Here is a 16059-nt window from a genome sequence, read left to right as displayed (position 1 = left end):
ATAATTAAAATGTGAGTCAGGCTGAGTCTCCTTCACAGGCTCCTCCCCACTCCCCGCCTTGCCCATGGCCACCTGCAGGCTCTCTGTTCATCCCCATGGCTTGAACTCCCCATGTCTCTATCTCCAGCCCTTATCTTTTTCCACCTGCCTGAAGGATACCTCCACTTGTTATTCACAGGCCCCACAAACTCACCTTTGTTCTAGGCCCACCCTCCCTGCACCCCCCCACGGGATTCTCCTCCTGTTTTCCCTTAGTCAATGGCACCACTGTTCACCAGGTCCCCCAGTGAGGAACCTGAGAGTTACTCTGGGATCTCTTCTCCCCCACCCCATACATTCAATCAGCCACAAGTTTGGTCAATTCTTCCTTAAATGTTCTCATGTCCGTTCCCTTATTTCCAGTCTCATTGCTCCTGATATGATGTGGCCCTTTTCTGCCTCTCTAATCTCACCTTGAACTTTCAACTCTCTTGTCTGAGGAAATAAAACTTCAGTGAGCCTTGAAAAATGAGGGGCAATCCATGGATGACCTGGGAGGGGAAGGGCAGGCAGAGGTAACAGCAGCTGCAAAGGCCCTGAGTTTAGGGATGAGCTTGATGTGCTCAAGGAACTCAAAGGAGACCAGAATGTACAGCACACAGATCTAAAGCCAATGACTTACAGGAAACTCCCATGTTTCACCTGAACCCTTGGGTGTCAGTGGATCAGGACGTGAGGAGGAAGCTGATGTGGGATGAGCCATGTCCCCCAAAAAGATATCTTGAAGTCCAAACCCCTAGTATCTGTGAATGTGACCTCACTAGGAAATAGGGTCTTTGCAGATGTAATTAAGATGTAAGTTAATGAGGTCATACTGGAGAAGGGTGGGACCTTAATCCAATATGACTGGTGTCCCTAGAAGAGGAGAAGTGAGACAGACACACACTGAGGGAGGAGAGCCATGTGACAATGGAGGCAGAGATTGGAGTTGTGCTCTCTCTCCTTGATCAAACTTTAGTAAGACACCTCTTAACCCTCTTCTCCTCTAGGCCTCAACATTGGTCTTCTGAACCCAGTTTTAGCAAAGAATCCTGCTAAGTCAAGGGTGAGAATGCCCCACCCTTGATATTTGAGTCCTTGGCCTGCCTTTAGCAAGAACCCCCCCACCCTTGATATTTAGTAAAGTTCCTGTTAGTACTTTTCCATCCCATGACCCTCGAACTCTGCTCTTTGGCTATAAATCCCCAGCTATCTTTGCTGTATTTGGAGTTGAGTTCCCTCTCTCTCCTCTATGGCAGTAGTATTGAGTAAAATCTTCCTTGACATTTTTAACAAACATCCAGTATAACCTTTTTCTTTAACACCAGCCACCACCAGAAGCTAGGAAGAGGTGAGGAAGGATTCCACCCAGAGCCTTCAGAGGGAGCACGGCCCCTCTGACACCTTGGCCTCAGACTTGTAGCCTCGGGAACTGTCAGAGAATAACTGTCTGTGGTTTTAAGCCACCCAGTTTGTGGTACTTTGTATGGCAGCCCTAGGACATGAATACTGGAAGCCAGTAGAGTAATGCGCCCACACCTAAGGCGTACCTTTTGGGAGTAGTTGAGAGCCTTTTCCATCTCAGACATGATGGCATTGATGTCATCGCTTTCGTAAATGCCTGGAAACAAAGCACATCGTGAGTGTGGGGAAGGGATATAGATTCTGGCAAGTGTCTATATCTGAACACACGAGGGCCATGTGGAGGTGACCTGAGCCTGAGGGGCAGGGTGGGGTCTTAATGAGTTGAGCTGACCAGCCTCCACCCCTACACTGTCCATTAGTGAAGGGGATGGGCAGTTACAGTGAGGTTACCAACAGAGGGGCTGGCCCTGGGACCTAGCGCCCTGGCATCCGGCCAAGAGCTCTCACCCGTAGGAAGAGTAGGTCAGGAATAAAGGTCTTGCTATTCCAGTGAATAAAAAGACCCACCTGGGAGTTATTTGAAGTAGTTAATGTATGTAGTGAATACTGATGACTTATTTGAGAGGGACTAGAGTATAACAGCTAAGACTCTGAAGTTGGCCTGCCTGGGTTCAGCTCTTGGTTCCACCACTTACTAACTGTGTTTTGGGGCTCTGTATCCCAACTTCTCCATCTGTAAAATGGGAATAAAAATAACCTACTTCATGGGGTTACTGTGAGGAGCGAATCATAATATACAGCCACACGCTGCATAACGACGTTTTGGTCAATAACAGACCGTATACATGACGGTGGTCCCATAAGATTAGTACCATATAGTCTAGGCGTGTGGTAGGCTATGCCATCGAGGTTTGTGTAAGTGCACTCTATCATGTCCACACAACGACGAAATCACCTAATGACACACTTCTCAGCACGTATCCCCATCGTTAACTGAAGCATGACTACATGTAAAATGCTTAGAACCGTGTCTGACATGTAACAGCTGTTCTATAAATGTTTGCTGATATTAGTAATAATCACCAATAATAACTTAAATGTATATACCCAGCACTCTTCATGGAAAGAGCTGGGAAACAGGGCCAACAATTTCCACACCAGCTATGCCACTAACTTTGTAACCACAGGCACCTCACGTCCCTGGGAGTCATTTCCTCATCTGTACATCCGAGAGGTTGGAATGCACTAGTGTGTCCCAAGCCTGGACCACTTCTGTATCACTGTCACCATTTTGTCTTATCTAAACCATACCTCCTAAACCATTATTGCCTTAATTTATATTTTTAATCAATTCATTTTCATTTACTTAAAAGTATATATATATTTTAACTGAGATATAATTGACATATTACATTATATTAGTTTCAGGTGTACAACATAAAGATTTGATATTTGTATATACTGCAAAATAACCACCTGAATAAGTCTAGTTAACATCCTTAAAAGTATATTTAAAAAAGAAAATTTATGTCACTGCTGACAATGGAAAGCTGGCATTTTTCTAAAAAATGTAAAAACAAACATAGAACTCTTTATGGGAAGGGAAAAATCTTTTGCTCTACCCTCGTAGATTCTCCAGCTGGCCCTTGGAAATTAAACTGACAAATGACAGATTAACAAGAGAAAATCAGAGTTCATTAACGTGGGTGGCACACATACACACGGGAGAAACTCAGTGATGAGTAACTCAAAAGAGTGGTTAGAACTTGGGGCTTATATAGCATCTTAACAAAGAACAATGCATTTGTAGAGAAGTGACAAGACAAAGAAAGGGGGTTAGGCATTTAAGGGTGGCAACTGTGGGAAGGCAAATTCACAGGGAGAACTAATGGAAGATAGGGGTTGTTCTATTAAGGTTTGTTATGCAGATCCCTCTTGGTAAGAGTCTAGAATTGTCTTGGTGATTCAGAGTCTAAGAGTCATCCTCCTCTTCCTTTACAAATGGAAATTTACGTCCTGCTTTTGGGGCTAGAGAGCTTTTTTGGTATCTGCTCTTTCTCAATCGTCTTCCGCTCAAAATAATCTTTATGCGAAAGTGGTATATTTTGGGGTAGTATATTCTGATCCTCTACAACTACCACAATAAGAAAATTTGTTGCTCCATGTTCCCCACACAACCATCTTTCCAACCACCTGTTGTGAACATTTCACCTTTTGGGAAACAGTAAACTAAGGGCACTTGAGGGCCGTTTCCAGCTCTGACACTCTAAAGTACTTTAAAATAGTTTTACTTTTTTTTCTTTTTTACTTTAAGAAAATTGTAGTAAATATACATAACATAAAATTAACCATTTTTAAGTGTACAGTTCAGCGGCATTAAGCACATTCACATTGCTGTGCAACCATCATCACCATCCATCTCCAGAAGAGTAGTTTTACATTTTCAAATGTGACTTTCACATGCCCCTTTGCTGGAATACATTTAAGACATAGGGAGCCATGTTGGTACTGAGACAACTGTCTGGGACGAAAGATGTGGAGAAACCTGCCAACATTCACATACCTGTGTCTCCAAACCAGTGGAAGCGGCCGCCAGCAGCCCGGGTGACATCCCGGTAGGCAGCAGCAGTGTCAGTGCGGCTGGCATAGCAGGCAGGGGGCGTGGTGTCCATCTGTGGCTCACCCACGTAGAAGAGACATACGTGCAGCTGGAGGTCGCAGCCTCCACAGGCCTCGGCCACGTAGGCCCTGAGCGTGGGCTGCGAGGGACAGAGCAGGAGGGGCCCACAGCTGAGAGCTCTTGAAGCTGCTGGTCTCAGCTCAGTTCATCCTAATCATCTTTCTTGAGGGCCTACTATACGCCTGGTCTTGTACTTGGCTTGGAGGACAGAAAGATGAGCGAGCCTGGGTCACAGTTTCTCTTAGTGTCTTAATAGGGTATGGCCAGGGAGCTGTACTCAAGAACCTGGTTACTCCGGGTGTGGTCTGTAGACCAAGGCCATCCCCTGGGAGCTTGTTAGAAATGTAGACTCTCAGGCCCCAGGCCAGACCTTCTGAACCAGGATCTGCTTTGAACAACATCCCCAGAGGATTCTTCTGCACGTTAAACTCTAGTTTGGAAAATCATGCTGGAGAAACCCATTGCTGGGCATCTTCTTAGGGGAGGCTGTGGGGTCACGAAGGTTAAGGGATGTGGCCTACCCACCATGTCCTGGTCAGGCACGCCCCCCGTGAAGAGGTAGATGCCCTGCGATTGGTGTTTGTCTTTGTCCTTGAAGTCCACTTCCACAGCCTTCCGCAGGGCGCTGAGGACGTTCCTGCTGCCCCGACACTGCAGGGTCAGGGCCCACCTGGGAGGCAGGGAGGGCCATGCTGAGGGAGGCCAGTTGCGAGGCCCGGAGGGGAGGGAAGGAACGGAAGGCGGTTGTTTTCCCATTCATGCCCACGTCTGTTGGAGGACAGGGATTCTAGAACGCTACTTCCTGATGGAGAGGGCAGCAGAGAAAATAGCACCTCTGGGCTGCCCTCAGACACAGCAGGTGCAATCTCTGTCCGTCACCTACCGCCAGGCGCTTTGTAAGTTGTCATGGCTCACGGCAACCATCTCAGGCTTCCAGCTTTCAATGGTGCTTCCAAACCTTGGAGGGAAGGAAAGAGGCTTGTTCTTAGGCAGGAGGTATAGGTCCACTCTGCGCCCTGGCTCTTTGGGCTCCCCAGGCTTTTAGGTGGGCAAAATTCTGATTATACTCCCAAAACATTAGGATGCCACTGGCCTGGGACAGTCACGAGATTTCCTTGCCAGTCATGACATGTCCCAGAACATTCACGGTGAGGGCAGAGCTGGGGGTCTCAATCAAGAGACAGAGCCAGGACCAGCTTCGGCCAGACTTCCCTCCTGACAAGTTAAGGGTAGCTCGTGTTGTCTCCCTTTTCTCTGTGAACTGCCCCACCCACCAAGAAGGGAGCCATTTCTCCCTGTTTAAACTCCCCTGGCACTGATTCATCCTCACAACACATGTCACTCTCTATCTCTACTATAGATCGTTCTAAAAATATACATCATCTCATCTTTCCTATGAGACAAAATTTAAATCCTTGGGAAGAGAATTTATCCCCTCTATCAAGGAGAGGATGTCCCCTTTCTGGTTCAAGACTGATTCCCCGACCTGGGCTGTTGACTTCACTGTCGCCAACCTCTTCTGAGACCTTGCCCCGGAGTTACTTCTCGCTTCCCCATTTACCTTTCTGCGTGTTTAAGCCTCTCCACACTTAAAAATAACTTCATCCTTCCACCAGGGTCCTCTACTAGCTACTTCTCTCTCTTTCCCCTTATGGAGAAGCTCCCTGGAAAACCAGCGTCCCACCAGCTCCTTATCTTCTACTTCCTCCTCAACCCGCTGCAGTCGAGCTTCCACCCTGGGAGGTTCTCTGGCAAATATTAATTATGACTTCCTTTCCCCCTCCCATGGAAATGGCTCTAGTATTGCTAGATAATAAATCCTCTAATATGATTTGATGACAATCCTAACAATATCCAGAGAGTGAAGATTCCTCCAGTTTTATTCCCCAGAAAAAATCTTCTGTTAACTTTTGCTCTATAGTCCTTTGGATTAAAAAAAATGCGTAGGTCAATGTATATTTACAGAAATGGAATTATACAATATATACTATTTGTAATCTTCTTGTTTTCTTTCATTTGGTCTTATTGAGGGCATTTTTCTAAATGCACCCTCGTAAATCTCATTCTTTTGAATGGTTGCATGGTATCCCACTGTCAGGTTGTTTTGCCAATTTCCTCTTGATGGTCACACAATTTGTTTGCAGGTATATCTACTATTAGAATTCTGTGTTGAACATCTCTGCGCAGTTATCTTTGCACACTCATCTTAGTGTTTCCTTCAGATAATTCATAAAGATTTAATTAAAGGAACAAAGAATATACACTTAAAAAATTTAATACAAGGGCTATACCAAATTACACTTCCACCGACACTTTCCAAGAGCACCTTTTCATCATATCATTACCAGCACTGGGCATTATCAATCTTTGAAATATTTGACAAACTGAATTGCAAAAAAATTCTCTCTTGTTTTCCTATCAGTGAGCTCTATTGCCAAATTCAATGGATTCCTTCCTTCTTGCTTCTGCAGGATCAAACTCTGCTCTTTCTAAGATGCTTCTCCCCTTGGCTTCCCAATGCCCTCCTCTCCGGGTTTCCCTCCTCCTTCTCCGGCTGTTCCTCTCTTCTGTTCCCCTGCCCCACCCTCCAAACGTCAGTACCTTCATGCAAGTTCTGTCTTGGTTGTCTTCACATCTCCACAGGTGCAATTCATGCTCTCCCATGTTTTCAACCATATAACCAAAATGCTGATGGCCCACAAACCTGTGTTTCCTGGCTAGAACCCCTCACTGGAGCTCCTAACAAGAGAATCTCCAAACTCTTGCGAATCTCAAACTCTACACGTTTAGACCCATCTTCCACTTCTTAAATCTGCTCCACCTGGCACATCTTTGCTTCTCCATCCCTTATCCCCTACAGCCCAAAAATGACTACGTTCTGTAGCTTCTAACTCCCAGCACCTCTCCCCACATCGCTTTCTTCCATGCCCTTAGCCGCGGCTCAAGCCCCCTCTACACTACTGCAGACTATTGCAGTAGCCTCGCTGGTCTCCCTTCCTCCAGTATTTCACCCTTCAATTCGCCCTTTATCTTATTGCTCAAGCATTTCAAGATTATTACCTTGCTTAAAATTCTTTAATGCCTACAGGTCCCATAGCATAAAAACTCCTGAGCATGGCCTATATAAATCCTCCATCTTCTGGGGCTTTTTCTCATGCACAGTCTCTCCCTCTCACCCCATATCCATACTGAATACCTGATGGTCCCTCAAAGTTCCCTAGTACCTCACACCTCATGTGCCTCTGCTCATGCCATTCCCTGTACCTGGAATGCCCTTCCTCCCCATTGCCCCCATCACGCCCGAGTGCCAGGCAAACACCTACCCATTTGTCAACACTCAGTTAAAGGGTCACTTCCCCTAGGAAAACTTCCTGACGTCACTCTGCCCAGGTGGAACAGACTGATCCTGCCTTTGGGCCCTCACAGTCCCATATCCTGCCTTCCAGCTATTTCTACAGAAAACACTTATTGGACTTGTTTCTTAACCAGCCTGTCTCCCACTGCTAGGCCATAAGTGCCTTGAGGACAGGGACTGTGTGCTTTACCTTCCGTATCCCTAATGCCCAACACAGCGACTGCTATGTGGCGGGCTACCAGTGAACGTTTGTTGGATGGATGGATGGCTGGATGGATAGATAAATAAATGAAAACATGGCCTAAAATGTTTCTCTAAGCATTTCTTCTGTAGAACTTATTAGGGAAAGATTAGGCTTTGGTACAGAATAATATATAATATTAACTGCTGACTTAATAGGTTTAGAATACTCCCTGTTTGATGTGAAGTTGTATAAAAACATTTCCTTTAAGTAGGTTCCTTTTCTCTTTCTCCCCTAATTAGTTAAAATGGTATGCAATCAAAAAAATATAAAACTATATATATTTAAATTATATGTAACTATATATAATAGATATAATTTAACTATATATAATATATAACTAAATATTTAAATTATATATAACTTTATATAATACATATAACATGTTATATAACTATTTTATATATAACTGAACTATATATAATATATAACTATGTAATTATATATAACTATATATAATACAAATATATACAGTTGTATATAATTTGAGTATATATAGTTAAATATATCATTTATATATAAAATATTTATATTTTAAATTTTAAATTTATTTATAGTTCAAATTTATATATAAAATTATTTTATGCAAAAATATATAATTTAAATATATATTATAGTTTAATTATATATAGTTCTATATATAATTAAAATTTAGCAATGGAATCTTAAATGTTTGCAATATTGTGGCTTGCTAGACCGGAGCTGGGAACTAAGACTGGGGCACGCCTGGGGGCCCTTCTTTTTCTCTTTTGTGCTCATCAGCTTGGAAGCCAAATGGGGCAGTGGGCTGAGTTACTTTATCCTGGCTGATCAAGCAGTGTGTTTTGGGGCCACTTATCACCTTCGCCCCAGTGGGACTGTCCTGCAACCATTTAATTATTCAATGCCCCAAACAAGATCATTCAAATCAGATAAACTGATGGCCATTCTGGGAGGCTGGGCACTCATAACGACTGTCGTCCAGCTACCTGCCAGAAGCCTCAGCCCAGCGAGGGCACCAAACCCGCATGACCTCCCCCGCCCGGGATCGGGGAGCGTACGCGATGATGTTGAAGTGGTCCTTGTTGGACAATTGCTCCTCCAGCAGCAGCCGCAGGGAGTGCTGGATATGAATAATGTACATGGAATTGGTCGCAGAGATATCCAGCAGTATAACCACCCTAAAAAGAAACACAAGCTTTAAGAGGAGAACTGAATCTCTCAGATAGGGTTTATTTTGTTCCATTTTACTATTTAAAGTGTTTTCCAGGGGAATTTTACATGCCAAAGTCACAGCTGGCCAAAATCTTCTTCATGGTTTGAGGTCAATAGAGGTAGATTTACAACAGGAGACTAAGCGGGTCGTGGAAACTTCTCTCCCAGGAGGTTCTGTCACGGAATAAAGTCGCAGGGTGGAGACGGTTTAAGGGCAGGGGCTGCGTACAATGCTTTTCATACAGTTCCTTGTTTTAAAGCACCAGCATCAGTATTATTATAGGCCGGGGTCTTTGCAGGGAAATCAGAAACAAGGTAAACAAGTTAGATGGGGAATTAGGTGTATCTGGGCCTCTGGGGAAATGTTCGTATCTTTTTGTTTCCTTTCTCTATTTGAAGATATTTAGCCCCATTCAGCCTTCTTTCATCACTTCAGATCTTTCATTCCCACCTCCTCCCTCCATTCTCATTTTGAGACAGCTATGGATAGCAAAAGAAAATCCACTGGATTTAGAGTCAGAAGTCCTTGGTTCAAGCCGCACTTCCTGTGTGGCCTTAGGCAAGTCACAAAACCTCTCTGATCTTTCGAATATTTAACTATAAACTATAATAAGACTCGTTATAGGATTGCTTTAAGAATTAAATAATATAATAGATGTATAATATTACAAACTGTAATATTTTGTAAATGGTAAAATCACATAAGGTATAGAATGATAATGATAGCTATAATGGACACCTATTGCTTCTCCCTACTTAGCATCCATTACCTCTTCTGGCAACAGAAGCCTGATTTTCCTTTGGCAATCACTTCTGCCCCTATCAGTCCATTTGAGGTGAGTGGAGCTGACCCCATCCTAAGCTTCAAGGGTGGGCATTTAACCCTAGGCAATCAGAACATCACACACACACATTCCCACACGGCCAGAGTGAACAGCTCATGGATGGGCCCATGCCCCAAGCCCTGAGAGTGCTAAACTGGCAGAAAGTAAGTTGGCAGCTTCAAGTGGCTATCTTGCCACCTGGAGGGGAATATCTGCCTGAAAAAGCCAACAGATAAGAAAGCAGAGCTGAGGGGGCTGGCCCCGTGGCTGAGTGGTTAAGTTCGCGCGCTCCGCCGCAGGCAGCCCAGTGTTTCGTTGGTTCGACTCCTGGGTGCGGACATGGCACTGCTCATCAAACCACGCTGAGGCAGCGTCCCACATGCCACAACTAGAAGGACCCACAATGAAGAATATACAACTATGTACCAGGGGGCTTTGGGGAGAAAAAGGAAAAAAATAAAATCTTAAAAAAAAAAAAAAAGAAAGCAGAGCTGAGAGATAGAGATAGATTCCTGACATGCATGAACCTCTGGATCAAGCCATGCCTGAAGACACTTATCAAACCTAATCTAGAATTTTTTATAGAAGAAGAAGACTGGCCCTGAGCTAACATCCGTGCCCATCTTCCTCTACTTTATATGTGGGATGCCTGCCACAGCATGGCTTGACAAGCAGTGCGTAGATCCACACCCAGGATCCAAACTGGCGAACCCCAAGGCTGCCAAAGCAAATGTGCAAACTTAACCGCTGCACCACTGGGCCGGCCTCTAGTCTAGAATTTTCAGTTACCTTAACCAGACTTCCCTCTTTTGGTGAAGCCAATTTACAGTTAGTTTCGGTTGCCTTTTAATGGAAAGAATGCTGAGTGGCACAATGGTGATATTATTGATGCTGCTGATGATGGTGGTGACTTCTTCCTCCAGGGGTTCTGTGGAGTGATGGCTGAAATCTTATTCCTAATCTAATCCTTAATCTCAGTGATGACTTCTGATGCTACCAATAGGGAATTCATGAGTAGAATAAGTGCTGTGTCCCACACCAGACCCACAAGGGATAAGAGCACTGCTTAGTGGGGGCTGGCCCTGTGGCCGAGTGGTTAAGTTCGCGCGCTCCGCTGCAGGCGGCCCAGTGTTTCGTTGGTTCGAATCCTGGGCACGGACATGGCACTGCTCGTCAAGCCACGCTGAGGCAGCATCCCACATGCCACAACTAGAAGGACCCACAACGAAGAATATACAACTATGTACTGGGGGGCTTTGGGGAGAAAAAGGAAGAAATAAAAATCTTTAAAAAAAAAAAAAAAAGAGCACTGCTTAGGGGAAGGTACCTTTTTTCACAAACAGTGCCCCAGATTCTTCTGCTGGCCAAGGAAAGCCACTCGATCCGCCTCTCGTACATCCGCATAGCTCTGCTGAGCTGTTTCTGCAAACGCAAGGGCCACAGACAGTGAGCGACTATGCAAAGGATGGCTGATTGAGGGGTCTGTGGGGGAAGGGAGCGTACCCCAGTTGCCTTCTGGGAACAGCGTGTCAAGGCCATGGGTAATCAGGCAATATAAACATTGCGCTAAATCACGAAATGAGTCTGCCACAAGACCAGGAAGAGAAGAGTTAAATATTTCATTGCCTCAACAGGGAGAGGAGGTAGATCTCGCCCCAAAGGATCAGAGACTTTTGTTTTAGGCATCCAGGTCCCTGATACCAGAGATGCCTGTGGGTGGACAGTTTCTGTTTACAAGAGAGAGTTCAGTCAATGGCTTGCTGTCTCCACATTCACTGGTGCCTCCCTCCCATTCCCTGATCCCGCACCCCATCTTCTGACTGTTGGACCCATTGCTGACCTGGTACTCATAGAGGAACGGCGGGTCCACGTGGATGTTCTTCACTGTCCCGTCATGCCACTCAAATTGCACCATCGCTTTCTGCACTCAGGCGCGGCCAAGAAGGGGAGCAGGCGAACAGAAGCACATGTGGGGAATGATTTTAAGTTTAATTTGGGCACTGGACTCTCCGAATCAGATACAGGAGAGGGAAATGGCCACATCTGAGCACATGTCGGGTCGGACTACGTCTCCTTCTGCCAGGCCGCGGCCTTGTCTGGAGCTGGCAGCAGAGTGCCTTCAGGACAGCGGTCCCCTGAATGAACATGCCTGACAGCAAGCAGGCCGCCTTCTTGGGAAGCTCTTCTGAACATCAGAGTTTATTACAAGATATGGTTGGGGGTTTTGGTAATAGCAGAGTTGGAGAACTTAAAACATACTGGCATGGGTTCTTAGGTTTGGGAACCCAGATAAGAACACTGAAAATTAAATTTATTCATCTTTTCTTTCATCTTCCACCAAGTCATTATACTGATATCTCTAACTATGACTCCATCGCTCTAGTCACTCATCCATCCCCTGCTAGAACTATACATCCGCCACACCACCTCTCTTTCCTTTCATTCTTCCATCTTTCCACTGATCTTTCTATTCACCTATTGTTCCTGCCTTCCATTTCTCCATCCTTACTTAAATTTTACATTCATCTTTTTAAATTCCATCCTGTCATCCATCCTTCCATTTTTTCCTTTCATCTTTCCATCTGTTCACATTTCCATCCATCCGTCATCCATTCATCCTTTTACCTGTTCATTCATCATCAACATTTCCATCCATCTACCCATTCCTCTTTCTTTTCCTTCTTTCCATCCTTCCTTCTACCCACTCAGCCGTCCAGTAAACATTCATTGACTGCTCATTAGTACTAGAAATTGAGGATACAGAGTTGGAGAAGAGTTTTTCCTTTTAAAGGGCTCATACTCTGGTGGGGATTTAGATGTGTAATAAATACACACATTATATGAGCTATAGCAGAAGTCTGTACAAGGTACAGAGAGGACACAAAGGGAGTGAGTGTGTTCTGGGTGGAGAGAGGAAAACCTTCACAGAGGAGGAGACCGTGGTACCCAGTTTACTCCATCTTACCCTCATCTCCCAAGTTCCATTTTCAGATCTGTGAGAAACAGCAGTTAGAGTGGATTTGATGAGAGTTCTGGAGGCCTGGGTGGAAAGCCTGCATCCTACTCCAGGCCCTCAGGCCCCTGCTCCTTGGGCTCTGCCTTATGACTCTTATTTCCCGACCATTTAAGAAGGGAAATGCCACAGAGGAGCTCCCCTGCAGAGGACCGAGAGAACTCTGAATCTGAGTTACCTCATGGATAGTTGATGATACTGTTTTCTGGAGAATAGGCACAAATTCCTCCACGGGCGAGAATGCGTTGGGTGCCAGAACCTGATAAAGGCTTAACTTCTTGGCTGTAAAAATAAATAGTGGGGCTTGAGGCACCACTCTTGAAGCCCTAGAGGATTCAGGCCTGGTAGTCAGTCACCTTAGTTCTGGCTTCTGCCCTCTTTTGGGATGTACCTTTCAGGCCATTGATCTTGAGCCATTCTGCAGAAGTCTTGTCCAAGTTTGGGAACTCAATGGTGAGGGGCGCCTCATGCTTTGGAGGTTTAGGCAAGAGACTTGTGAGTGGCCCTTTTGCAATCTCTGTGGAAAGCTAAATTAAAATCCTCGTTACATAATTGTATTTTAAAGCTAAAAAAGTCCTCAGTCTCCCCCACCCGCCCGGCTTCCCTAAGCGGAGCATGTAAAACCTTACCTGGTAAATTAAAGGCAGTTCTGCCTTCCCTTCCACCACCCCCATCCCCTTCTCTGGAGACTTCCGGAATTTCCAGGGGAAGAGGGAAATGTCTCCAGCAACTCGTTCCCTCTTTCATTTGTCAGTCCTCCTCGTCCCTTCCCCACCCTGACCATTAAGATCAGCACCTGGGACTCTAAGATCACAGGCGGCCTCTCCATGAGCTCAAAATATGAGGTATGGGAACTAAAAAGTAACTCCTACACCAAATCAGATAGGGAGCCCTGATCGAGCCCACATTTACAAACTGAAAACCTGAGGTCCTGAGAAGTTAAAGCACTCCTTGTCAAGCCACGCTGTGGCAGGTGTCCCACATATAAAGTAGAGGAAGATGAGCACAGATGTTAGCTCAGGGCCAGTCTTCCTCAGCAAAAAAGAGGAGGATTGGTGGCAGATGTTAGCTCAAGGCTAATCTTCAAAAAAAAAAAAATTTAATCCATGTATCACCTTATAATCATCTTGCAAATCAGAAATAGTACGTGCATTTCATTTTGGGAAACTCCTGGCAAGGTTTTGGCATTCGAAAGACCTGGGTTCGATTCAAATTCAATCTATTTCTATCTCTGTGATCATGCGGAAATCATTTAACCTCTTAACTTCAGTTTTGTCATCTGTAAAGTGGGGGTAATAATATACCCACCGCCGACTGTTGTCGTAAAGATAGAATAAGGCATTTAAAGAATTAAGCATCGTGCCTATCTTAGAAAGTACACTCAGTACATGAGAACTGTTATAATTACAAGACTGATAGTTGTTACGGTTTACAGCGAGCCAGTAGCAGAGCTGGAACTAAAATTTCAGACCCCAGTCTAGGTGCTGTGTTTCTTTCACTACATCCCGCCAGGCCGAAATGTCTGGTCCTCACATCCACATCTTCATTCAGTGAAGTTATAAATGCATTCGTTTCTCGTCTGTCCACACCTAAGTTCCCTGCACAGTCTAAACGGCACACAGCTGGTTATGGTGCTTGTGGCCTGGAGCTGCCTGAACTATGCTGCTGATGTTAAGTTAACCAAGTCACCGGCAGGGACATCTGCCCTGAATGAGGTGCTGGGTGGGAAAGATCTCCTTTAAGACAGACTGTTCTGTGTGGTTGAGCTTTTCATCATTCCTCAAATTGGGGGAAGGGAGGGGACAGTGGCAGGTGGAAGAGGTGGCAGAAGCCTGCTGCCTTTTCTCTGAAATACATTTTTCAGTTAGAAAATGCACCCGGATCTTTCCTGCACAGTGGAGGGCTCGCCCAGCCCACCCGGCTGAGAGCTGTGGGCTACAGCAGAGGGCGGGGCTCTGCCCTGTTCCACTTTCAGGACATGGGGGCCTCAGAGCCATGCCTCTGAGAGACAGGTGAGAAAGGAGAATAGAGTGAGGCCAGCTGAGAGTCTCTGGGAGGAGGTCCCAGAATCTTCCTTCGCATCACCTACCTCCCTCATCATGCAGGTCAGCTCATCCCAGGGGGTGCTGTGGTGGAGGGCTTGGACGTGGCCCAGGAGGTTCTGAGCCTTCTGGATTTCTGCCAGGAGCTCGTCCACCTCCCGGCTGGTACAGATCTGGGGGTGGTGGGAGCAATCAGCCATCCAGGGGTCACTTGGCAGAGTCTTTAAATCAGACATGATACACTGGGGTCTGTGTGCCAGACAGAGCTTGCAAACATGTTGTGTCCCTCTTGTGCAGTATTGGCCCGCAGTGTTTTTAAACAATTGAAGCACTGTCTACCCTTAAAAAAGTGAAGAAACACTTTACACCCAATAATAATAATAATAATGATAATAAGAATAATAATAAAGGGACTATAACAAGTATCCACGAGGATGCAGAGAATTGGAACTCCTGTACATTGCTGGTGCGGATGTAAAATGGTGCAGCCGCTGTGGAAAACAGTTGGGTGGTTCCTCAAAAGATAAAACATACAATTACCACATGACACAGCATTTCCACTTCTATGTGTATACCCAAAATAATTGAAAACAGGGACTCAGATACTTGTACACCAATGTTCATAGCGGCTCACAATAGCCCAAAGGTGGAAACAACCCAAATGTCTGTCAACTGATAAATGGACAAACAAAATGTAGGATATCTAGAAAATGGAATATTATTCAAGCATACAAATGAACAAAGTTCTGATACATGCTACCACATAGATAAACCTTGAAAACATTATGCTAATGGAAAGAAAGACACCAAAGGTACAGCATTCCATTTAAATGAAATCTCCAGACTAGGTCAATGCATAGAGACAGAAAGCAGGTTGGTGGTTGCCAGGGGCTGTGGGAGAGGAGGAATGGGGAGCATCTGCTCAATGGGCACAGAGTTTCCTTTCGGGGTGATGACAATGTTTTGGAACTAGACAAAGGTGGTGGTTGCACAAGGCTGTGACTGTGTTAAATGTCACTGAACTCACTTTAAAGTGGTTAACTTTATGTTATGTGGATTTCACCTCAATTTTTTAAAAATGGAGAGAAATCACACCCCAAAATCCAGATTTCTGGCCCTGCTGGAAAAACTGGAAGACGTAGCAACACTGAGGTCACATGCCTACAAAGCAACGACCAGCTGGGGCTCAGCAGAGGCGTCTCTTTCGACGGGGCGTGAGCCGACTAGTTCACCGCAGGCCCCACCACTTTGCCGCCCCCCCATCAGAGTCATAATTTTTTGTCATCCTCGCACGGTTGTTTTGCTTATACTAAAGAGGACAGTGAAA

At 45.2% G+C, this 16059-nt stretch overlaps 1 protein-coding gene across 13 annotated transcripts in view; it reads right to left on the bottom strand.

Moving 5' to 3' along the window:
• Positions 1–16059, bottom strand: part of VWA3A (von Willebrand factor A domain containing 3A) — a 56995-nt gene that overhangs the window by 14959 nt on the left and 25977 nt on the right. For 12 of the 13 annotated variants that reach the window (XR_011524882.1, XR_011524884.1, XR_011524883.1 and 9 more), the window contains 10 exons: positions 14780–14905; positions 13082–13217; positions 12869–12972; positions 11518–11598; positions 11005–11099; positions 8700–8819; positions 4947–5021; positions 4589–4733; positions 3947–4142; positions 1569–1639 (listed from right to left, as the gene is read on the bottom strand). Coding sequence is in view for 9 of the 13 variants with exons in the window: in XM_070568451.1 (XP_070424552.1) it covers positions 1569–1639; positions 3947–4142; positions 4589–4733; positions 4947–5021; positions 8700–8819; positions 11005–11099; positions 11518–11598; positions 12869–12972; positions 13082–13217; positions 14780–14905 (1149 nt within the window). In the remaining 4 variants the exon portion in view is untranslated. Of the gene's footprint in view, positions 1–1568; positions 1640–3946; positions 4143–4588; positions 4734–4946; positions 5022–8699; positions 8820–11004; positions 11100–11517; positions 11599–12868; positions 12973–13081; positions 13218–14779; positions 15073–16059 lie in introns of all 13 variants that reach the window. The other variant, XM_070568460.1, reaches the window with a different exon arrangement.

Source organism: Equus przewalskii, chromosome 12, assembly GCF_037783145.1.
Source record: "Equus przewalskii isolate Varuska chromosome 12, EquPr2, whole genome shotgun sequence".
Classification (NCBI taxonomy): Eukaryota; Metazoa; Chordata; class Mammalia; order Perissodactyla; family Equidae; genus Equus; species Equus przewalskii.
Note: the sequence above shows the minus strand (reverse complement) of the source record. Positions and strands in the feature narration are given on the sequence as shown.